This window comes from Sorghum bicolor, chromosome 2, assembly GCF_000003195.3.
Source record: "Sorghum bicolor cultivar BTx623 chromosome 2, Sorghum_bicolor_NCBIv3, whole genome shotgun sequence".
NCBI classification, from domain to species: Eukaryota; Viridiplantae; Streptophyta; class Magnoliopsida; order Poales; family Poaceae; genus Sorghum; species Sorghum bicolor.
Genome location: NC_012871.2, coordinates 22,467,839 through 22,491,730, shown reverse-complemented (window position 1 = coordinate 22,491,730; position 23,892 = coordinate 22,467,839). Strand labels below are relative to the sequence as shown.

The window sequence follows — 23,892 nt, the reverse complement described above, 5'->3', positions numbered from 1 at the left end:
TTAAAAAAATTTGAATAAGACGGACGGTCAAACATAAATCATGTAAGTCAAAGAAATACGTTTATTTGTAGGACGGAGGGAGTAGTTTATATTAAAAATGAATTTACTAAAATTTAGGTGATTGAGTTTTTGTTTTTTAGACGAGGATTATTGCATATTTTATAATAAAATTGTAGTTTTATTTTTTTTCAACTTATATATGTACAATATGCAATTTTCAATTCCAAAAATAAAAAACTTGTTAGACAAATCTACGAACCTGACAAAATCTAATTTGTCTTGGAGCAAAGACAATTAATAATTTATAATTATTTCTATTGTTAGATAAGGATAAAATTTTAATATATATGGCATAAAGACAAATAAAAAATTACAAAAGTAATAATTTTCCAAATGTGTTACCTGAAATCATCTTACAATTCAGACACCCAAAATATAAAAAGTGATTTTAAAAAGAAAAGATAAAAACAACCTCTTCTTACTGCCACGGTCATGTAATATAGAGCATTTAAGTATTAAAAAAATAAAAAAATTATACACAAATACAAGAGATTTAAGAGAGATAAAACAACTTTGCATTAAGCTATATAAATTTGATAGGTATTATATTGTTACTTACCATTTATTAATCGATCATTATTATTGATGTTGATGGTAGCGCCTAATTAGAAAATAAAGTAAGGTAAATATGTGTTTTATGTTTTCTTAATAAGTTATGAAATCTCTACGGTGCACCATATTATATGACACTGGGAGTACATAGTCACTACAATCATGACTTTCACTACATATTGCATGATACTCCTGCGTTTCAAATTATAATTTATTTTACTTTTTTCCTCAGTCAAATATTTTTAATTGCCTTCAACACTAACATCTAAAAGATCAAATTTTAATTTCATTAAATTATTCATAAAATACGTTTTAATAGTGCATTTATTTGATCTTTGAAGATATTTATACAGCCAACACGTCTCTTATTGCCATTTCGTTATGATTTTAGTGGTTGAAGTGGCATACACAAACAATATAACCAACATGCATGATAAGATATGTTAAACATGTTTACATTGGCTCTATGGATGCTAAGAAATAAAATGAAAGAAGAGCTATCAAGATCAAAAAAATAATGAATAGATCGGTTGGTCAAAAGCCTTAGTTGGCACCCTGAAATTTTTTTTGGCGTACTGTAACTATAGTAATTAATGTCTAATCATGGACTAACTAAGCTTAAAAGATTCATCTCGTAAAATACATGCAAATTGTACAATTAGTATGAAGAGACTCGATCCCTCTAGTCTTGAGTGATCGCCAGAGGAGTAAGGGAAGGGGATAGCGGTGATGGAGACGGGGAACGACGCCAACCTTTCGAGTCGCGAGTCGCATGGGGTTGTGTGAGTTGGATTGATGTTGTAGTTGAGCTAGTGTTGTGTTAATTAACACATACTCCCCTCGTCCTAAGTTAACTTTCGTTTTGGGTTTCTACGCTACAAGTTTGACTCGATTTATAAAAAATACATATAATATTTATTTCTTTAAATAAATTTATTAAAAAATAGATTTAAAGATCTTTTTCGATAATATTAATTATGTACTATAAATATTAATAGTTTTTAAAATATATTTAGTCAATGTTAGAACGGAGGCATTTAACTTCTTTTTTTTTAAGACAATCGCACTTAACTTCTTTGTTTTTTTTTTTTTAGCCATGGCGAAGGAATGTCATCAGATTCCCCTCTCCTGCCATATAGGCCAGCCTGGGCTGGGTCAACATCTTGGGCCGGCCGAACGAACAAAGTTGGGCCCAGCCTTGCCTCGCCCCGTTGAGAATTCAAAGCGCCGCCGTGTCGTCTTGTGAGTACCGGAGGTCGTCGTCGTCCTTAGCTTCCTTCGCAGGGGGGTTTTCTTTCTTCCCAGCCGACTCTCTGTTTCTTCGAACCTTCTTCTTCTTCCAGTCAGTCGTCCTTGGCTCCTTCTCCTCCTCTTCTCCACGCAACGCAACGGAACAACCCCACCCATACTGGAAAACAGGTGAATTTGGGAAAGCAAGAAGAAGATTATGGCGTCCATGGAGGGCCTGATCGGGTTGATGAACCGCATCCAGCGCGCCTGCACCGCCCTCGGAGACCACGGAGGAGGAAGCGACTTGCCCACCCTCTGGGAGTCTCTCCCAACCATCGCCGTCGTTGGAGGCCAGGTGCTGCTCTTCTCAATTTCTCTCCGGTCGTCCATACTCCCATCCGGATGCTCCCTCTTTTCGAAATTATTAAAAAATATTTCTCTAGATTTTGTGCCAAGTCAAATAATGTTAAGTTTGTCCAAATTTCATAGAAAAGAACAGAAATATTTATGTCACCAAATTATATCACTAATATGTCACCCAATATATTTTCATAATTTACTTATTTGGTGTCATAGATGTTATTACACTTTTCTATAAAGTTGGTTAAATTTAATTAAAATTAAAGATAATTTGACTTTGGGTGCTTCTAAAAATTATTTTTATTTTAGAACCGAGGGAATTTATATATAGTATTGATCACTTGTTGTCTTGTTTTGAGGACAGCATGCTTGTTATAGCTAATAATTCTGCACGGTCCGGTTTACTGATCTACCAGCAATATTTTTTTAATCCGTGAAACAGAGTTCGGGCAAATCCTCTGTACTTGAGAGCATTGTTGGCACCGACTTTCTTCCCCGTGGATCGGGTCAGTTCAGCTTTTTGCCCTTTTCAATTTCATTCAGTCCCCCAACAAGTTATGGTTCATCACTTAATTTCTTGAGGAATGAACTTTCTCTGAGTTGTAATAATAATATGTATACAGGAATCGTCACGCGAAGGCCTTTGGTGCTACAGCTGCAACAGACAGACAATGGATCTCAGGAATACGCAGAGTTCTTACATAAGCCAAAAACAAGGTTTTCAGACTTTGGTGCGAACCTCACCCTAATTTTGTTTGTTTGTTTGTTTGTGTCCTCTGTCAACTATGGATCAAAATTATCACACCAAACATCTCTTGTGACCTTCCCAATTTCTAATTCATTGAAACTTGGTAAACATCGCAACCAGATGCATATAGTGTAGGGTCCAGTTTGTCAATTTCAGGTCCCTGCATTCCTCGGCTGGTGTATATTGCTTATAATGTGTTCCTTGTGATGACAAGTAGAATTCTCAAAATTTAACGAGCACACAAACAATAATTTCTCTTTACTATGGTGCAGCCCTTGTTCGCCAAGAAATTGCTGATGAGACGGATAGACTGACTGGAAAAACTAAGCAAATATCTCCTGTCCCTATTCATCTCAGCATCTACTCGCCCAAGGGTAAATCTATTTACTTTTGACAAATTCCTTCAATCTGCAGTGTGTATCATGCCATATGTCACATGGCAAATAGTTTTCAATGTTGCAAGCCAGAATTGAATGATTGTATAACATTGTTTCTAGATTAAGATGCTCCTTTTGTGCTTAATGAAACACATGCCGATGCATGTTCTCGAAAAAAGATTAAGATGCTCCAAACCACATATCATTCATGCAAAAGCATTGTCGCTGTCCAGATTTCTAACCTGTTAGCTTATCCAACTCATTCATACTGTTGTTGCAGCATTTCTGTTTTAATTAGCTTTCAACTCCAACTGTTGTTTCCGTTGCATTTTGGCTTATAATAGTTTGAAATGTCTTTTTTCAGTTGTGAACTTAACCTTGATTGATCTTCCAGGGTTGACAAAAGTTGCTGTAGGTATGCTGTTCTTCTATTCTATTTATTAAAAACGAAAATAAGTTTTTTCATTTGCTATTAGTGTTAGCCTCACCTCTGGCAACTTGGTTCATTTGGTAATACGCAGAGGGACAGTCTGAAAATATTGTGCAAGATATAGAGAATATGGTTCGCTCATATGTTGATAAGGTAACAAATTAACTTAATACTATTCTATTTTTTTAGAAAGGGAAATACTATTCTATTTTAATTATCATATCTTCACAGTGAGCCCTTTGTTCTTGTATTACCTGCAGCATGGTTCCATTAGTCTGTAGTCTTTTTTTTCCTGGTAACTATTTGCATCATGTATCTTATACATATCAAACTTAGGCATCTATGTTTGTTCAATTTAATGTGACAAGTAGCAAGGCAGATAAGGATCCCATTGATAAAGTTGTTGATTATGGAACACATTTCTTGTTGACTTTGTCTATTTCTACCACTGATTCCATATGCCTGGACAACCACCTGCTGATATAACAATATGCCTGGCTGTGTGGGGGTGTTCTTTTGAAACAAACGTGTGGGCGTGTTCTTTTACTTTTCACCTTAGTGGCCATTTATTCAAGTGAGAATAAGCTTTTTATACATGTTTTGCAGCCCAACTGTATTATTTTGGCTATATCTCCAGCAAATCAGGATATTGCAACTTCTGATGCAATTAAGCTCTCAAAAGAAGTTGATCCAACAGGTACTAGAATTTAGTGCACATACTAGGTACTTCCATATGTTCTCCATACAATTAATATTTAAAAATTTCTACATGATAAGGTGAAAGGACGTTTGGCGTGTTGACAAAGCTGGACCTAATGGATAAAGGAACAAATGCTCTCGATGTAAGATTGATCTTGTCTGTCTTCTCCAACTTGAATTTCGCCTACTAAAAAATATCAAATTGCTTATTTGTCTTGTTTGTTTATATTGTGGATTTCTGACATCTGTAAGGTTAATGATTGATCACCGATCTACCTTGAATGTTCTTAACCCCCCCTCTTAGGTTCTTGAGGGAAGAGCCTATCGGCTGCAGAATCCTTGGGTTGGAATCGTCAACCGCTCGCAAGCAGATATTAATAGGAAGGTTGGCATGCTTTCAGCGAGGGAAAAAGAAAGGGAATATTTTGAAACCAGTCCTGACTATGCTCATTTAGCAAGTCGGATGGGTTCCGAGTATCTTGCTAAGCTTCTTTCTCAGGTAACTTTAAAGCTCATTTCTTGGACTTATATCCGAACAAAACAGCATATTCAGTAATCTTATGACAACATTTCAGCATCTTGAATCTGTTATCAAAGCACGCATTCCTAGTATCACAGCGACAATCAACAAAACTATAGATGAACTTGAATCAGAGCTGGACATCATTGGGAGAGGTGTGGCTTCTGATCCAGGGGTTAGTCAGTTATATCATATTTAGACAATCAAAATAATCACGAGTGTATTTTCTCTTATCAATTTTGCGATAACTCTTTCCATAAATATCCCAGGCTCAACTGTACACCATATTGGACCTCTGCCGTGCTTTTGACCGTGTTTTCAAGGAACATCTTGATGGAGGGTTGGCATCATCCTTCTTTAGCATCTTGTGTTTGTTTCTCTTAGTGCATAGCTTGGAGGATACTTAACAAAGCCTTTTATTCATTTTGAAATGTCAAGGAGCACATGATAAACCATCTAATATTACTCATTATTTCATTTGCATGTTCAGCTCTTGGACCAAGTTTTATGACTCCATTTATCTGTGCTTTTTTCTTCTTGTGGTGCTTCACGATTCTTCTCACTTATCTTCTATGGTCAACATTTTTGAAAAATAAGTTCTCAAACATGCAGTTTCCTTATAAGCATTGCTAAGATCATGTGATATGTAGCATTTGTTCTCTGTATGAAGTTTTTGCTAACAATTCATATTGCAATGTCTTGAGGAATCGTATGCATCCATTGTGTTCTTATAGGTTTATTCTGTTTCATGAACTCTTGGTTGCCTAACTCAGGAGGTCAGGTGGAGATAGAATATATGGCGTGTTTGATCATAAGCTTCCTGCTGCTTTTAAGAAGCTTCCCTTTGACCGCTATCTGTCTGTGCAAAACGTGAAGAAGGTGGTTTCAGAAGCAGATGGCTATCAGCCCCATCTTATCGCTCCCGAACAAGGATACCGTCGGCTTATTGAAAAAGGCATTACCTATTTCAGAGGACCAGCTGAAGCCACGGTTGATGCGGTAAACTGACTATTCTCCATGGCTTGTCGTGCTATTTGTTGTGTTATTGTTCCACTAAATGATCAACTGATGATGATATACGCTGACTTGTGGCCTTCAATTAGTGATGCAGCATATGCATATATATTATTTTGCTTCTCTATTACAGTAGTATTCTGCATTGACATGGTCCAAATGCCGGCATTCCATGTTTTGTAAAACATCTAATGATCTAAGCTTCCAATTATCGGTAAGACAGTGTCAAAGTTGTCTGACAAATCTATTATGTTGCAGGTCCACGTTGTTCTAAAAGACTTGGTCAGGAAATCCATTGGGGAGACAGAGGTGGCTTCCTTTTTCCACTACTCTCGGTGCTTTGTCAGCTAAGCATTATACGACAAACATCTAGTTCTAGGAATAAAAAGATGTGATTGACATGGTATGCATGTTTTGTGGATTTCAGCAACTGAGAAGATTCCCAACTCTTCAAGCTGCGATTGCGACCGCCGCGAATGAAGCCCTGGAACGATTCCGGGAGGATGGGCGCAGCACAGCACTTCGTCTAGTGGACATGGAGGCTGCATACGTGACGGTGGAATTCTTCCGGAAGCTCCCTCAGGATCCTGCTGATCCTAGTAGTAAGGTCGGACCTAATAAACCTCCAGTGGAGCCGTCGCCGACGCCGGACCGCTATGGTGATGGGCACTTCAGGAATATTGCCTCCAACGTGTCCCAGTACATTCGGATGGTTGGAGACGAACTCTTGCAGAAGATCCCCAAGGCAGCTGTCCACTGCCAAGTTCGCGAGGCGAAGAGGTCTCTGCTCAACCATTTCTACGTGCAGATCGGGAAGAAAGAGGTAGGCAAGGCAATTGTCATGTGCTGTCTAAATTGGTAACTGAAATTCACTCGGTAATTGATGCCGTTGCTTGCTTTGATGCATGGGATCCGGCCGTATCGGAGCAGGGTGGGGAGTTTGGGCATATGCTGGATGAGGACCCGGCGATGATGGAGCGCCGGCAGCAATGCTTGAAGAGGCTGGAGCTGTACAAATCTGCGAGGGATGAGGTCGATTCTGTGGCATGGAGCAGCAGCAGATAAGCGATACAGAGGATCGGAATTGGGCATACATTTTTGGGCTATTAGCGCTATATACGTAGCTTTTATATAGGTACTATACATATACTGTAGTCACGATCTTGCTGCTAGCAATACACATGACATACTTGTATGTAATAGTCGTACTTTATTAGTAGGGATAGGGATATTCTTGTTGTGTATATATCGGGGTCACATGACATATATATATATTATGTTACATTACTGATCTATCGGGGTCACACAGACAGGAACAAGACATGGCTAAATTTCTCGTGCTAGCTAGCTGATGGAGATTACTCGTAATGTTCATTAAATAAAAACAAACATATGCAAATCAAATGGAAAGAGCTGCATGCAATGCATTGCTGAAGAAGAAGCAGGAAGGAATGGATTAATCGCAACTACTAATAAACACCGATGGAGTCATCCGTCAGGTCAGTAGCCAGGCCCGGAGCCAAGCCCGTAGCTCTTGAGTATCTCGCCGCAGTTGGGGAGCGGCTGACTCTTGAGGAAGCCCAGCGGGTTGGCGCGGCGCACGGTGGTGGCGAGCCCGGCGCCGGCGTCCGTGACCAGCTCCACCTGCGCGCGGTCGCGGCCCACCTCCTTCTCGGCGCACCCGGGCACGGGGCTGCTGAGCAGCACCACCGAGCACACCTCCTCGGCGCCGCGGTTGTCCACCAGCTCGATGCGGTACCGCCCCGCCGCGTCCGTGGCGCCCTCCGCCGACCGCTCCACCGCGCCGCTCGCGCTCATGTAGTGCCGGCACTCCAGACGCACCTTGGCGCCCGCGATCGGCGTCGTCGCGTTCGTCTCGAAACCCGCCCGGCACGTGTCGCAGTACACCGAGCCGTCCACGAAGAAGTCGTCGTCCTTCACCGCGGCCACCAGCAGGCCGCCGCTGGCCGCCGCCACCACCACCACCGCGGCGAGCAGCACCTGATCTGTTATGCACCGTCGTCCCATCATCAACACCTCCGATCCGTTGTTCGTTATCGATTGATCGGCAGCGAGGTGCGATCGTCGCTGTCGAAACAATATATGTAGCAGCGGGAGTGGTAGCAAGCAGGGACGAACGTTCGATGCAGAGCAATTGTAGTAGCTAGCTAAGAATGGCAGAGGGAGGCCGTCCGTCCCTCGCTATATATATGTCCCGAGTTTAGACCGATAAATACTGACCACCCATCCATATTTTCAGGAAAATAAATATAAATGCGTGCCACGCAAATTACTAGTCACTGAAGAACATAATCGGAAGGACACAGTAATGAGTAATCAAATGTAGTATTTATATACGTATGCTGACACTATCTCATACATGTATGTCGTGCGAACTCAAAAGAATACAATATATATATATATATATATATATATATATATATATAATGTCCAATGATGAAAACTAAATATACGCAGCAAGCAACAGAGTATCTAGTAAGCCATGAGGCCGGCGGCGATCATGACGGCGGCGAGGACGCCGAAACCGGTGGCCTTGGTAGCAGCGGAATCGGGCGTGGACGTGGCCGGGGGAGAGTTAGCGGAGGGAGCGCCGGCGGGGGTGAGGGAGTTGGCGCTGGGCACGACGTCGATCTGAATCTTCATGCCTCCGGTGCAGTGGCCAGAGAAGCCGCAGATGAAGTAGCGGGTGCCGGGGGAGGCGAGGGCGATGGCGTCGTTGCCGGAGTTGTGGGTGGCGATGGGACTCGCGTTGGAGCAGGAGTCGTAGTCTGCCTTGCTCACCTCCACCACGTCGTGCGCTTGGGGCGAGTACTTGAACACGATCTGGTCACCCGGGTGGAACCTCTTGGAGGAAACCCAGGTGTCGTAGTTGGTGCGCAGGTCCCAAGACCCGCTGGGCTCGCCGACGTTGTAGGTCGCCGCCGACGCCATGCCCAGTAGGACGGCTGCTGCCATCACGGCCATGAGCGCAAGCCTGCTGCTTGTTGCCATGTCGTCTGCTGGCAGGGGAGATACTGCAGCAGAGGAGGAGACTATTGCCAAGTTTCTTGGAGCTAGCTAGAAAACTACGGAGTAGAAAACTAAGCTTGTGATGAATGGATGATGGTTTGATACTTCCGCTTGGATTTGGGCGTGTATATATAGCACACATGTGTATATATGTGATCCATGCGACGGCGCGGTAGGTGGCAGATACGTGTGCGTTAGGCAGCAGGGAAATGCCGTTGTGAAAAGGTATACGCACGGTACCTTCAGACGTCAGAGCATAGTTTCCTTCGGTCGTCGACTACTATTGTGCGATTTCGCTACTATATAAAAGTTGTGACCATACCAGTATACTTGGTCCGAGTCAATAAAAAATACGAGTAGTGTGCACACTGACGGCCGCCGGTCAGATGGACTGACCGTGATGTTGTTTCAAGTTTCAACGCGGCGAATCGGCAACTAGCCAGGGTAGCTGGCGTGCTGACCTTTTCATTTGCGCCTACTCCGTCGTATTTCCACTCAAACGCAGATTCGAATTATAATGTAATAATTCAGAAATTAAGTCATCATATTATCATATATCAGCTGTTATCATAGTCATACATCGTAGAAAAACAAGATTACAACACATTTACCTTACAACTCTTTGTTAAGAAGCATATTACATCGTTTTTCTAGCGGAAATACATGCGGGTCTTCATCAGAGTCGATGTAGCGCGTGAGCGGTGAAGACTCCTCCTTCACGGACAATCATCAGAGTCGGCGTAGTTGATCAGCGGGCGTAGCCTTCATCTCCAAACCAAACTTGAGCGCAGGAACGAGACCACCTAATCCTTCTATTCTTCGTAGTTATCGTCATAGACCACGTTCAAAACCTACTAAACAATTTTCAGTACGATTTGTACTGGCCACTAGCTCCCACCCTATGTTTTTGCGTATGCTTTGTAGTAGGTGGAAATGCAAAGGGTATATCAAAAGACCTACATATACGGCTATAGTTTTTCTTATACAAGTTCATCAATATTTTATAAATAATAATTCATCAAGTTTTAATCCATTTCAACCACACATCCATCCCATCACACACATCTCACCAAACTCTCACTCTCTAGGCGGCAAGAACGACTCCCGCTCGTGCCTTACCTCAACGGCCAACGCCGGATCCAACACAAACCCAGGGTAAGATAGAAGGGACTCCTCTCACTAGTCAAGCGAAGCGGAAACATAGAAAAGGTCCATAGCCGAGAAGACGACATATGTATCGATCGATCAACCAAAACTCTGCAGAGGTTTACACTAACCACAAGATCACCATCATCGACGATCCGGCTCATCTAGGCTGATACTGGGCTGCCTTCCAACTAAACACGATGCCACCCTACCACTCAGGACTGGCGCCATACCGGAGTACCACTGGCATGCTGAGACTGTGAGGCGTAGTACCGGGCCCCCAAAGGTTACTACGCTGTCTTAGGAGGGTGTGGGTCCTCATGCCCGTACCTCCCTACACTATCCGCTATCAACCTAGTAGTAGTGGCACAGCACTAGCTCGTCGTACATCCGTCCCGCACCATAATAAGGCGAGTGGTGTGTAAGGCTTTCTACGAACCGGTTCTCAGAACATGTCAGTCCTTAGGGTGACCAAACAGGACATCTTCACGAGGGGCCAACCGAGATGCTCCACTCGACGGGACATCCGGCTACCCCGTGCTAAATAGCACCTCCTATCCCGGTGCTTCGTCCCACGAAGACACTCCACTCTGGGACCTCTCCCTATCACATGTACCTGCCACAGGTATCTCTCATGGAGAACGTCCAGGTAGCGTCCCTCGGCAAGACTTGTCCCAAGACTCGTTGTAGATCCTGTTCCGTCGACTCAACCCTCACCACACACCCAAGACGCACGCCAAGATCTCCTCAAATCCATTATCCATTCCTTATCCAGTTATCGGCACCACATGCCTTATCCACTCACATCTAATCCTCCACAATGCATCACATCACAGATATAATGCGTAGTAGGAGCAGTAGCAAGTAGTATGCAAGCATCTAACCTAACAGCGGGTGTGCGAGGGTTATAGGTTGCAACAAGGCAATGGCTCACAAGCATTTCTACCATGCAACCTATCTCAGTTCATTTGCATAAAAGTAAAGCACTAGCATCTACATTATTGCATGTCTATTAGGATTCTACGAGGTTGGGTGGGACGTGGCACCTGTCGAATGACATTTCCAAGATCCTCAGTGCACTTGCAGTTGTACTCATCCAAGGTATTTCTTCCATCTGCATGTCCTTCCTTCAACGGGTCCTAATCCGATCAACGCTAACCTCGAAGCGACTACCTTGAAAGCGACAATCAAGGCGAAACAATCAAACCACTAGACCTCGAAAGACTGCGAAAAGAGATGACAGAACACTGAGGAACAACTACACTAAAAGAGCAACAAAAGAAAAATGACTTAGCCCTCTTGGTGGATATCTGATCCCTGGGCTAAAAGAAATGGGAATGGTTGTTCACTAAGTACAAGCTAGAGTCTTAGCCTAGCCGGTACTTCCTAGGTCGACTGTGTCAACCTGTATAGCTTTAATAAATGGCTTAGACCCTAACTTATCATAAGCAAACACCACAACTAGTGGCCTTTCGATCCAAGCGTCACGGAGATCGACGAAGAAGAAAAGACTACGAGGATGAGTAGTTCCGGTCTCCCTCAATCCATACGCCATTGTAGTTGGCGAGAGCCAAGAGAGGGTGGAACAAAGAGAAAGAGACGAGTGGTCTACTCCTTCCAATACTCATGTCATGGGAAGAGACGGGGCATCAAAGGGAGTGACACACAACAGATCACGAGTGCTCAAGCTACTTGTAGGGTACCACGACATAGGTACACTGAATGCACTAAGACATTCCTAGGGTTCTTAGCAGTGCGGTTGTCATCGTCAGAACCAAAGAAATGCTACGGTCAAATAGGTACAAGCATACAAGAGTTTAAGCACGAAGAACCAAAAAGGCAAGAAAAGACATTGGTTTCACTTTCCATTGATCCGCTCGCCATAGCAACTGCGAGAATCGCGGGATTGGAAACAAAACGTCGAACAAGCAAAAGGGGCTCAATCCACATCTTACTGGATCGACGGGAATTGAGAACAAGAGAGGAGAACAAAATCACACTCTTTCAACCAACTCACCATGGAACAAACGATAGTTGGAGAAATAAACACGATCCCATGAACTACACCAACTCATAACACTTCACGACATATGTGCTTCTAAATCGGCACAAGGTCATTCCTATAGTTCCAGGCGATGCGGTTGTCACTGCGGAAACCAGGGGAAATGCCCGGTTCTATGTGGCTTAAGCATACGAGACAGATAAGATAAACACACAAGAAAATGGGTTAAGCCCGATAGCCATGGCGAGGCGACTCACGGCCATGAGCTCCACCTAACGAGTTGGCTTTCGTAAGTCCCACGATCATCGTCCGCTAATCCTCCCACTAAACTAGGTCACAAGTGGCTCGCCAAGTGCGGGTAGGAGGCGCACCAACAACAAGTCCATGGGGACCACGCCTGTGGGTAGAATAGGGACACTAATATTCATAGCACTAGAGAGTCAACTAAAATGAGGGTTCGAGCTACGTACAACATCATAGCCATGGCGGGAAGAATCCCACGACCGAATGTTCGAACGTACTACGATCCCCCGACCGGCTCGAAGGCACGGTCCACAACGATAAGAACCACACACAAACCGCAAGTACCACAACTTGACAATGATGACAAATTGGAGTTGCACATTTCCATAGCATCAAAAGAAGATACATATACAGATAGACCGGCACGAAGGCACGACACAAGCAAGATAGAATAGAGACAGATGGTCATATGGAGAGATCATGTAGCACAAGTATAGATAGATGGATATAACTAGATGTACAACAAATCTATGAAATGGCATATGAAAGAAAGGAGGTTTGGTCGATCTCAGGACGACATCGACGGGGATTTAGAGAATTCGACCTTGCTGTAGCAATGCACAACAGCTGAGGCAAAGTGCCGTGGCTCTGGTTCCAGGTTCGGCAACTCGACGGGGTGGAAGAAGCTCCTAGTGGCAGCAGCGGCGTCGTCCAGTGACGCGGCTGCTCGACTAGGGCACCCGGCCCGAGGTGTCGCGAGGATGGCGCCGAGGCGACTTCAAGCGCAGCATCATGCTCAACGAAGAAGTAGGTGGGTCGGTGTCGCAGCTCCCTTGTGACGGTGAGAATAGTGGCACGAAGGCCAGTATCAGACGGGAACGGCAGCAAGGGGAAAAAGGGCAGAAGCTTGTGCCTTTGAGAGCTCACCGATGGTAGAGGAACTCCAGCGAGGTGGAGGCAGAGGGTGCACGTCATGGTGGAGGACGAGGACGTTGCGATGGTGACCGCAGCATGGCGAGGACGAGGACGCGTCGGGGCTCGACGTCGTCGTGGGCGCGGAGGCGGCTCACGGTGACCGGAGCCGTGGTGTGGCCGAGGACGATGCTGGAGCTCGTAGTCGGCAACATGTGGGCGAGGTCGAGGGGCTCCGACGGCGTGGTCGAGCTCCAAGAGACTGCGAGGCACGGGAGAGGGTGCTTGTGGAGCTTGACGTCGCGGCTCAGTCTCGGCGTTGGCGCCGTGAATGCCGGTGGAGCAGAGGTGGTCGGGGTCCGCCGCGATCGGCCTTAGGGCGTCGTGCTCGCGGTGCGGTGGTCGATGGGGAGCTCCGTCAGGGTCGCGACCTTAGAGCGGAGCACTGCAGGGCGAGGCGGCTCTGCGGATCAGAAGCAAAGAGGAGGGGGAGTAGAGGAGTGCGGCGGTGCCATTGGGGAAGAGCAAGGAGGAGGGCGGCTTGGGTTTTTATGGCACGGTGCCCTAGGGTTCCGAGGGGGCACCGTCCATCCTTGATGTCCGTGCCCAGGGAGGGACACGCGGTGGAAATTTCGGGTGCGCACACGGGCATCGGGGCGCTGGGGGTGCGGCCTCTCAGGCGGCTGCTGCTCCTGGCTAGGGTTGGGAGTGCCCCAGCTAGGGTTGGAGGGGGCGCGAGTGGGCCAGAAGGGGAACTGGGCCGTGGAGGTTGCTTAGGCCGAGGCGAGGCAAGCCTCTGTGCGCGCGGGCCTTGGAGCAGGGGAGGGAGCTGGGCTGGCTGGTCGCGTGGGCCAAAAGGAGAAGAAAGGTAGGAGGGGGGCCTGGGCTGTACAGGAAGGGAGAGGAAAAGAGGAAAAGTTGGCCCAAGAAAGGAAGAGGGATTTCCACATTTGATTTAAAGGATTTTGAGATAAGACCTGGAGAAGATTTAGATTTGATTCGACGAATGATTTGAGGGGGATTTGCCGGTGGACATTTGAGATGAGACCAAAGAGGGAGGGAGAGCTTGAGAAGAGAACTTCGACAAGAGTTCGGAAAGAATTCAAGAAGTTGAGAAGGGATTCGCATCGCCTTTGAGATATGCTCAACGAAGATTTGAGATGAGCTCCTTCACTATGGATTTTGTGCACTCCAAACGAACTCAAAACCCTAAACAATACCCAACTCAAGACGACTCACGAACAAAGGCACTCGCCTACAAACAATTCTATATGTATGACACGATTTGTTAGCGGGTTAGGATCGAGTTAGACCTAAAAACTATATGCTTCACACGATTACAGGAAAAAATTTTAAAAGCTCGTATTTTTGGTTTACGTAAAATTCTGGGATGTTACATCCATGTTCCAGGTCAGTTTATAAAGCTGCTCTTAAGGTACCTCCAACAATAGATTCTTAACCTAGCTCTAAATATATTCTTATATTTTTTTAATATAAGAGAGAGAAACTAGTTCTTTATCACGAGCTAAGTTATTGCACATATTTTAAATTTTTAATATTAGAGAGTAGGTTCATTAAACTTGGCTATAAGGCAAGGTAGATCAGCAACCGATCAAGATAATAGACAAAACATTACAACGATCTAATCTCCTCTCCTATTTTAACTCATACTCCCTCCATCCCAAATTATAAGAAAGTCAAAACATCTTAAGCTGAACCAAAATTATATAACACGATAATATTTATTATACCAACTAAGTATTATTAGATTCTTTATTAATTATATTTTCGTAGTATATCTATTTGATGACATAAATCTTATAGTTTTCTCTATAATTTTGGTCATACTTAAAATGCTTTAACTCTTCAAGATTCTTGAAATATCTTATAATTTGGAATGGAGGAAGTATATTTTATTATCTATGTGATTCACACACCCATCCCCATGCGTTCCTTTCTCTCCTTCTCGGCTTTCCACACTATTCTTTCATGGAGCGAGGACGACGAGACAACAGCGAGAAGGACAACAGCTGGGGCGTGGATGACGGTGGCTGCTGCACGGATGACGGTAGTGGTTGTGGCTGCTGCACAGATGAGGGCAGTGGCTGCTGCGTGAATGATGGCGGCTGGGCCGCGGATGACATAAGCTATGCGGATGGTGGTGACCAGGGCGTGGACGGCGACAGATGCGATGAGGACACGGCCTGCGCACGAGGATGGTGAGCACTATGAGGATGGCCTATGCATGACGGCAGTGAGGATGGCGGTGGACGCAGCGCGAAGACGATGGTGGTCGGCATGAGGACAATGGTGGACACGACAAGGATGATGGCGAACACGGTGTAGAAACCTGCGCGCGACAGCGGCATGGATGATGACAGGCGCAGCAACGAGATCTGCTCGGCTGAGGTGCTGGCTAGTGAAGGGCGCATCGCTGTGACATGAATGGATGAGTCACGAGACCTTGGTGGTGGCGGCCCTCACACACCACATGGAATCGTGCAAGCGCTCGGAGCTAGAACTCGCGACAAGCTCGTTCTCTCTCCTTCTCTCTCTTCGATGTAGGTTTTTGCTGAGTTGACTTGGCTATAAGATAAGCTAATATGTATTATTCTACCTGCTCTTATGTTAGAGTGTCATATAGGACTATCCATGTTAAAAGCTATGTGCTAAAAGTTATTACTATTAGAGAAGTTGTCTTAGAGATATAGTAACTAGCTCTAACTATTGTGGGTGCCCTTAACTTCAATACGACCTACTCCAATCCAGTGTTGAAGTTGTCATCCATACATTTTATAGGTTCTGTTTTACATCTGAGTATAAATACTATCATAGGCATATGTTCATTAATATGAATCTATTGTGCTCTTTTTTGGTGCAACATAAGACGTTTTCAGCTTCCTATGCAATTAACCAAAAGGGTATTCAAGAAGTTCAATATGATTTATGTTCTTCGCGAGGGGCTTATTCTTTGATAAAATGTCAGAGTATGCCACACATGATAAGTTTGAGGCTCTTCGCCACTGCATACGAGCATGCCTTCCTTTTATTTTTTGGACAGAAGCAACACAGTTAATGTTAGTGAGTAGTTTGTAATACAAATTGAATTATGCTATAAATACTTTGTTGACCATATGTGTATTAGTTAACTAGTTCACTACTATGTATATATAAAGTTAATTTGAATTAATTGTATTCATCTCTGAAATTTGGTGGGAAAACATAATTTCAAATATAGCGAGAAATTTAAAATTCTAAATATTTGAAACTGATTTTCAGAGGTGGTTCAGTGAACCGCACTTATAAATACATTTTTATGGGAAAATTGATTAAGTCAACAACCCCTGAAAATATGATTTTAGATGCGATTGCTTTACCATAGCTCCTTAACAAATAATTTTTTAGAAGCCAACAGCCCTTTGACAAATCATTTTCAAGGAAGGTTGCAGTGCAGCAACCGCCACTGAAAATATGTTGACAAAGGCAGTCCTCCTACTGCAACCTTCCCTGAAATATATTTTTAGGAGCAGCTCTGCTAAGACAACTGCCCCCTGAAAATAAAATTTTTAAGGGCGGATATCCTAACGGAACCTTTTCCAAGGACTGTAATGCCCAACGTTATAAAGGTCTATCTTTATAGACGTGACATTGTAGAGATTTTTCAAAAGACCTTTGAAGATCGATTTTAACCATCAGTTGCCGACGATGGTCTACCCTAACGCTTGCTGATGTCCCCTGCTGCCCATGCGAGGCACTAGCACAGTAGCACTAGCAGTGGCTCGCCGATGTCTCCTATCCTTCTGCCTTGCCAATGGAGATTCGTCGCCCCGCTGAGGAACCTAGACTAGCCGCATTGAAAGGAGGAAGCAATATAGTGTTGGGGATTGAAGGAGTTGGCGCACAATAGGATGAGGGACGGTTGCAGGCGGCGGCCGGACAGAGAATCAGACTCGTCGCAGCCTCGTAAGAGATCCTATGAGTGCGATGAAATGGAACTCAACGGTCTCAGTGGGGATTTTATTAAGTTTAATGCATGGCATGGGTATCAATGCTGGTTAGGCTTTATCTGAATGAAACTTGTTTTCTCTCTCCTTATCCATCAACACCTCGTCAACTTAGTAAATTTGCTGATGTGTCATGATACTCCCTCCGTGCTCAAATACTGCTATTTCTAGCAGATTTCAGACAGATTAGTGTGGCAAACAAAAGACCATTCTACCCTCAATTAATTTGTGTTCCACCATTTAATCATGCACGTTAAGCCATGGTTCTCTGGTTCCATGACTGGTCTTATTAGGGCCGTCTCAATGCATATTTCATGAGAGTGTCATACACATTAAATAGAGTGTCACATAAGCAAAATTGCTGACTTTGCAGGGTCATTAAATGAAGGAGTTTCATCAGATGAGAGAGGAGTTTTATCCCCATGAAACTCCTATGGCTCGGTTACCTAGTTTATAGTCTTGGTAACTGTGCCATGAAACTATGCATTGAGACTGACCTTATACATACAGCTTGTTTAGTAGTCTGAAAAGCCATGACTGAAAATACTATTCGCTAATTTATTATGAGAAAAAATTATTGACTGACAGAAAAAATACGGCTTGTAAGATAAGCGAACGAAGATAATGACTACTCACGGAAGAACTTAATCTGAAGGACACAGTGAGTAATTAAAGAGAAAATTTTATTGCGGTCCCTTAACTTGGCTCAAGATGTCATCTAAGTTCCTAAACTTTCAAAGTAATATATGTGGGTTTTTAAACTTGGCAGAAGGTGTCATTCACCTCCTTAAACTTTTAAGATGATCATAGCAGGTCCTTAAACTTAGCAAAGGGTGTCATCCAGGTTCCTAAACTTTTAATAATATTAAACTTAGAAAATAATAATATTTATAGTATTACTATATAATATTATACTACTATTAATAATACTTTTATTAAAAGTTCTAATACTAGTTTTATAGTATTAAAAGTTTTACTGAAGGTATTATAGTATATTTGTTGTAAATTTTTTGCTGTCGTAAATTATTTGTTGTTCACTAGTACAGAATTGGTCAAAGCCAGCGGTGGAATATAATTTTTACAGGCGGTTTTAATTAAAGAACGCCTGTGAAAAGAAATTGGCTTACCCGACTACAAAACCGCTTGTGAAAATCAATTTCTACATGCGGTTTCTTAAGAAATCCGCATGTAGAAATACATTTGAACTTGAATATTTTGAGCTTTTCAAATGACCTCATTTGAAAAAACTGTCAAAATGAAAGTTGTAGATCTTGAAAAGTTATGAAACTTTGTAGTTGATAATTTTTTCATTTGAAATCATCTTGTCATTGAAAACTATGTTTGAATTTCTCAAATTTGAAATTTAAATTTTGTAAATGACCTCGGATGAAGGAGCTACCAATATAAAAGTTGTAGATCTTAAAAAGTTGTAAAACTTTATAGTTGACGACTTTTCCATTTAAATCCATTTAGGGCCTCAAATAATCAATTTATGCTTGGTTTATGATAGTATGTGGGAAACTAAACTCTAATCCAAACACAACTTAGTGGATAGGTGGAGTGGTAGAGGAGGATTCGCACGAGGGCGAGGTCTCAGGTTCGAATCCCACAGACCGCGTAGCACGTGATTTTACGCGAAAAAATACGAGACTTGCGAATAGCCAGTGAGCCTTACTTGTATTAAAATCTTTTTTTCCCTATTTTCAAAAACCGAAAATCTTTTTTTCCCTATTTTCAAAAACCGATTTCATATTTTCTGAAAAAATATTTCTACAGGCGGTTCGCAGTTACCCACCCGTGGAAAAATTTATTTCCACAGGCCACCAAACACAGGCGGTTCGCCAAACCGCCTGTAAAAAGGGGTTACAAACCGCCTGTACAATACCTCTGTGTACTAGTGGTCGTAACTTTTTAATACTTTAATTTATTTTTTGTTTATGTAAATTATTTTACATAATTATAATTTCATGATAAATATTATATAAATAATGATTCATTAATTGACATATGGTGGATACACATCTAACTTACAGTCACAATGTCACACCAACTTATAGGGTGAGTTAGACCATATTTCTAGACCTACAACAATCACATTAAAAGTTTAGGGACCTGGATGATAATATTTACCAAGTTTAAGAACCTCTGATCACCTTAAAAGTTTAAGGACTTAATGACACCCTCTACCAAATTTAGAAACCTACATATATCACTTTGAAAGTTCAGACCTAGATGACACCTTCAGCCACCAGTGATTTTTTCTCGTAATTAAATGTAGGAGTATATTTATATATGCTGGCACTGTCTCATCTATGTATACGTATATACATGTATGTCGTGCGAACTCAAAAGAATACAAATGTTCAACATAGGAAAACTAAATATACGCAGAAAGCAATTAACAGAGTATCTAGTAAGCCATAAGGCCTGCGGCGATCATGACGGCGGCGAGGGCGCCGAAACCGGTGGCCTTCGTAGCGGCGGAAGCGGGCGCTGGCGGGGGAGAGACGGGAGAGTTAGCGGAGGGAGCGCCGGCGGGGGCGAGGGAGTTGGCGCTGGGCACGACGTCGATCTGGATCTTCATGCCTCCGGTGCAGTGGCCAGGGAATCCGCAGATGAAGTAGCGGGTGCCCGGGGAGGCGAGGGCGATGGCGTCGTTGCCGGAGTTGTGGGTGGCGATGGGATTCGCGTTGGAGCAGGAGTCGTAGTCCGCCTTGCTCACCTCCACCACGTCGTGCGCTTGGGGTGAGTACTTGAACACGATCTGGTCACCCGGGTGGAACCTCTTGGACGAGACCCAGGTGCCGTAGTTTGTGCGCAGGTCCCAGGACCCGCTGGGCTCGCCGACGTTGTAGGTCGCCGCCGACGCCATGCCCAGGAGGACGGCTGCTGCCATCACGGCCACGAGCGCAAGCTTGCTTGTTGCCATGCCGTCTGCTGGAAGGGGAGATAACTAAGCAGAGGAGGAGACTATTGCCAAGCTTCTTGGAGCTTGCTGAATTATCTTGTGTGCAGCAGCTGCAGAGCTAGAAAACCAGAGCTTGTAAAATTGTGGTGAATGGGTGACGGACTGATGCCTTCGGTTGGATTTGGGCACGTATATATAGCATATGTATGTGTGATCCATGCGACAGCGCGGTAGGCGGCAGATACATGTATGTGTGATACATGTACGTTAGGCAGGGGAATGCCGTTGTTGAAAAGGTATACTACGTACCGTCAGCCGTCAGAGCAAAAGCTTCCGTCGTGGACTACTATTGTGCAATTTTGCTACTAAACAAGAACTCAATGTAAAACGGAACCTATAAAATGTACTTTGACATGTTCAACACGGGATTGGAATAGTTGCGTTGAAGTTAAGAGCAGCATATCAGTCTGAAACTGACCCGGTCTTGAATGGAGCCCAGAGATACGACGAGGCAGCCGCAGATGAAAGGTCAGCACGCCAACCACCCTGGCTAGCTGCCCATTCGCCGCGTTGAAACCCTGACTAGCTGCTGATGATTTGCCGCGTTGAAACTTGAAACAACATCGCGGTCGGCCCTTCTGCCCGTCAGCGTGCACACTACTCGTATTTTTTCATTGACTCGGACCAAGGCCTTGTTTAGTTCACCTGAAAACCAACAAGTTTTCAAAATTCTCTGTCACATCGAATCTTATGGTACATGTATGAAACATTAAATATAAACGAAACAAAAACTAATTAACAGTTTAGCTGTAAATCACGAGACGAATCTTTTGATCCTAGTTAGTCCATGATTAGATTATATTTGTCACAAACAAACGAAAGTGCTACAGTACCGAAAACTTTTCACTTTTTGGAACTAAACAAGGCCCAAGTATACTGTTGTGGTCACAACTTTTATATAGGCCTTGTTTAGTTTCGAAAATTTTTAGGAAATTGACACTGTAGCATTTTCGTTTGTATTTGACAAATATTATCTAATCATGGACTAACTAGGCTCAAAAGATTTGTCTCGTCAATTCCGACCAAACTGTGCAATTAGTTTTTATTTTTGTCTATATTTAATACTTAATACATGCGTCTAAAGATTCGATGTGACAAAAAATATGAAAAATTTGCAAAATTTTCTAGAAACTAAACAAGGCCTTATCTATCGACGGCGGCAATCTTTTTCCATACATAAATATACATAGCGTCCTTATGCCTGCAAGCAGGCCCAAGTAGCCAGAGGACGTACATAATAGCATATCTCAAACATTTGTATATAATTATAATAGCACTGACACAGTTTCTTAATTAAGTTCTAATGACACACATAAAAAATAGTAAATTATAATGGCACATATCTAATTAATCTGAATAAATATAATGTGAGCAATTGGTTTTATGAAAACTATTCTTTTTTATCTTCAATTTAGACAATTAGCACTTGTACTAGATAAAGAAAAAGAAAGAGATTAAAGATGATTTATAATTTTTTAAGCCAATAATAATGTTTTATTTTGGTATTAAAATTTTTGTTGACATTTGCAAAACTAATCTCTTCTGTACCTAAATCCTGGCTCCACACCTGGTCACACGTTGGAGTTGGTCAGCTAGCAGCCCACAATGGCCTTCCTCGTCTCCCATGGGCGGCCTTACGTATTTGGTATACAAACTAAGTTTATTTGGTTATTTTATGTATTCATGTGCTGTAATAATTTTGATGTAATTTCTTGCACGTAGAGACGAAGCCGGTATTCTTCAATTACCTAAAAGAATACCCTCTATATAACTAATTAACTAATGATTGTATCAACCATAACAAGCTAGGTTATAACACCCCAAAATTTCTATTTCGGGTTGTTATTAGAAAATATTAAAAAAATGTATGGTTTTAATATGTGGATAAAATTTTCCAACAATAGTTTAGATTTCCACATATTTTTATCAAAGAAAAATGGTCCTTTTTAAATATTTTGGAATTAATTAGACGAGCTTTTGTTGATGTGATGCTTGTCTATTACTTGAGTTTATTATTTTTATGTGTGCTAAGATTTTAAAAAAAACACGTTAGATGTCGTCCAATCTTTCCCGAGAATTTTTCGGACCTTTTCGAGACTTTTTTTCTATTTTCCTAAAACAAAAATATAATTTTGTATGCTCTAAAATACTTTTTCATGGGCTCCAAAAACTTTATTTTGGTTCATAATCTCCTAATCTATCTCTACTAGTTTTTATTGAATTTTTGGAATTTTAGAAATATTTTTCAGAAATTTAAAATGATTTCAGCTTTTTCTGGAATTATTTTGGAACTGAAAATGATTTATTTTAAATCCCGAAATTAAGAAATTCCGAAACTTTTCCAAACCCTAGACCTATATATATGCCGGCGTAGCCCTCGACGCGCTGATTTCAGAAGTACGACCCTTTTTCCGAGCCGCCGCTCGTAGCTCCGCAGATCCATCGCCGAAGTTTTGGATCTCATTCCCGGCGAACTTTTCCGGCGAACGTTCGGCGAGTGTTTCCGGCCGCCTCCGTCGTCCCCTGCGAAAACCGCCGCCACAGTAAGGTTCGTGTCGTCGTCCTCTACATCGGCACGCCATTTGTTTTACGAATCCATACTCGTTCGTCGTGTCTCTGATATTTATTTGTCTTCTCCGACGAGCAGCATCCATGGCCGGCCCTCTCTTTCGCCTCTGGCGCACGGCGCCGCTCGGTTTCCCCCCTGCGCCCAACCCCGCACCTCACCCTCACGGTCGCGCCGCCATCCGGCGCCCCCTTCGCGGCCCTCTCCCGTGCCCAGCACGCTGCAGGGCAGCAGCGCTGCACCGCCTGTGGCCGCCCGGCCACTACCGTGGGTGCCGAGCAAGCCCCTGCCCCGGCTCCGCGTGTGGGTCACCACGGCCACGTGCTGCCGCGCCGCTGACCTGCCGAAGCCCCTGCACGCCTGCGCGAGCCTCTGGATGAACGCAGCAGCAGTCAGCCATGGATGGGTTACGAACATGACCAAGGTAGAAGATGCCCCTAATTACGATTTTGCCACTGAATAAAAATAGCAATAGTTTATTCGTTTTAACTTCGTTTTGTTCCGTTTCAGTTGCGTTAGTTTCGTAACGTTGTGTTATACGCAGTAGTGTAAACATTTATTATGTGACTTGTTTATACATTTATTAATTTAAATGTAATTTGTTTAATATTTATTTAATAACTTTCTAACTAAAAATAACCTAGGGTTATAATTCTGTTCTTGTTGCTATGATGTAAGTTATGATCGTTGCCATGTTATGTGTTTATAAATTTTAATCATATGAATTTGGTTACTGATTAGTGATTGCTCTTCTAAATTAAAAGCGAATTAGGTTTATAATTTCAACCTTATAAATAAATAAATAAATAAATATTGACCCGATTAATATTAGCTTAAATGTTTCTTAATTATAATTTATTTAGTTAAATATAAAGCATGTAATTAATTTGGATAATATTTATCTAATGTCATGTTTAATAAAATAAAGTTAGGTTTATATATTGGTCTTTCATAAATTAATTATAATATGATTAATACCAACACTAATGTTTTTTTAATTACAAGCAATTTAGGTATATAAGTTTGGACTT

General features: G+C 42.9%; 4 protein-coding genes across 4 annotated transcripts; 1 reads left to right on the top strand and 3 right to left on the bottom strand.

Annotated features, from left to right (window-relative positions):
- LOC8062585 (dynamin-related protein 1C) lies at positions 1,866–7,283 on the top strand. The gene is made up of 15 exons (XM_002461980.2): positions 1,866–2,197; positions 2,645–2,708; positions 2,826–2,933; positions 3,223–3,324; positions 3,692–3,742; positions 3,849–3,910; positions 4,364–4,454; positions 4,535–4,599; positions 4,761–4,955; positions 5,032–5,151; positions 5,246–5,316; positions 5,750–5,975; positions 6,249–6,299; positions 6,418–6,813; positions 6,921–7,283. The coding sequence occupies exons 1-15, from the start codon at positions 2,060–2,062 to the stop codon at positions 7,053–7,055; spliced, it is 1,875 nt and encodes a 624-aa protein (XP_002462025.1). The 5' UTR covers positions 1,866–2,059; the 3' UTR covers positions 7,056–7,283.
- On the bottom strand, positions 7,314–8,098 carry LOC8062584 (pollen-specific protein C13). Its single transcript, XM_002459834.2, has one exon. The coding sequence runs from the start codon at positions 8,019–8,021 to the stop codon at positions 7,491–7,493; it is 531 nt and encodes a 176-aa protein (XP_002459879.2). The 5' UTR covers positions 8,022–8,098; the 3' UTR covers positions 7,314–7,490.
- On the bottom strand, positions 8,331–9,146 carry LOC8062583 (mavicyanin). The gene has a single exon (XM_002459833.2). The coding sequence runs from the start codon at positions 9,000–9,002 to the stop codon at positions 8,484–8,486; it is 519 nt and encodes a 172-aa protein (XP_002459878.1). The 5' UTR covers positions 9,003–9,146; the 3' UTR covers positions 8,331–8,483.
- Positions 19,431–20,485, bottom strand: LOC8062582 (mavicyanin). The gene has a single exon (XM_002459832.2). It carries the CDS (start codon positions 20,254–20,256, stop codon positions 19,738–19,740), a length of 519 nt encoding a protein of 172 aa, XP_002459877.1. The 5' UTR covers positions 20,257–20,485; the 3' UTR covers positions 19,431–19,737.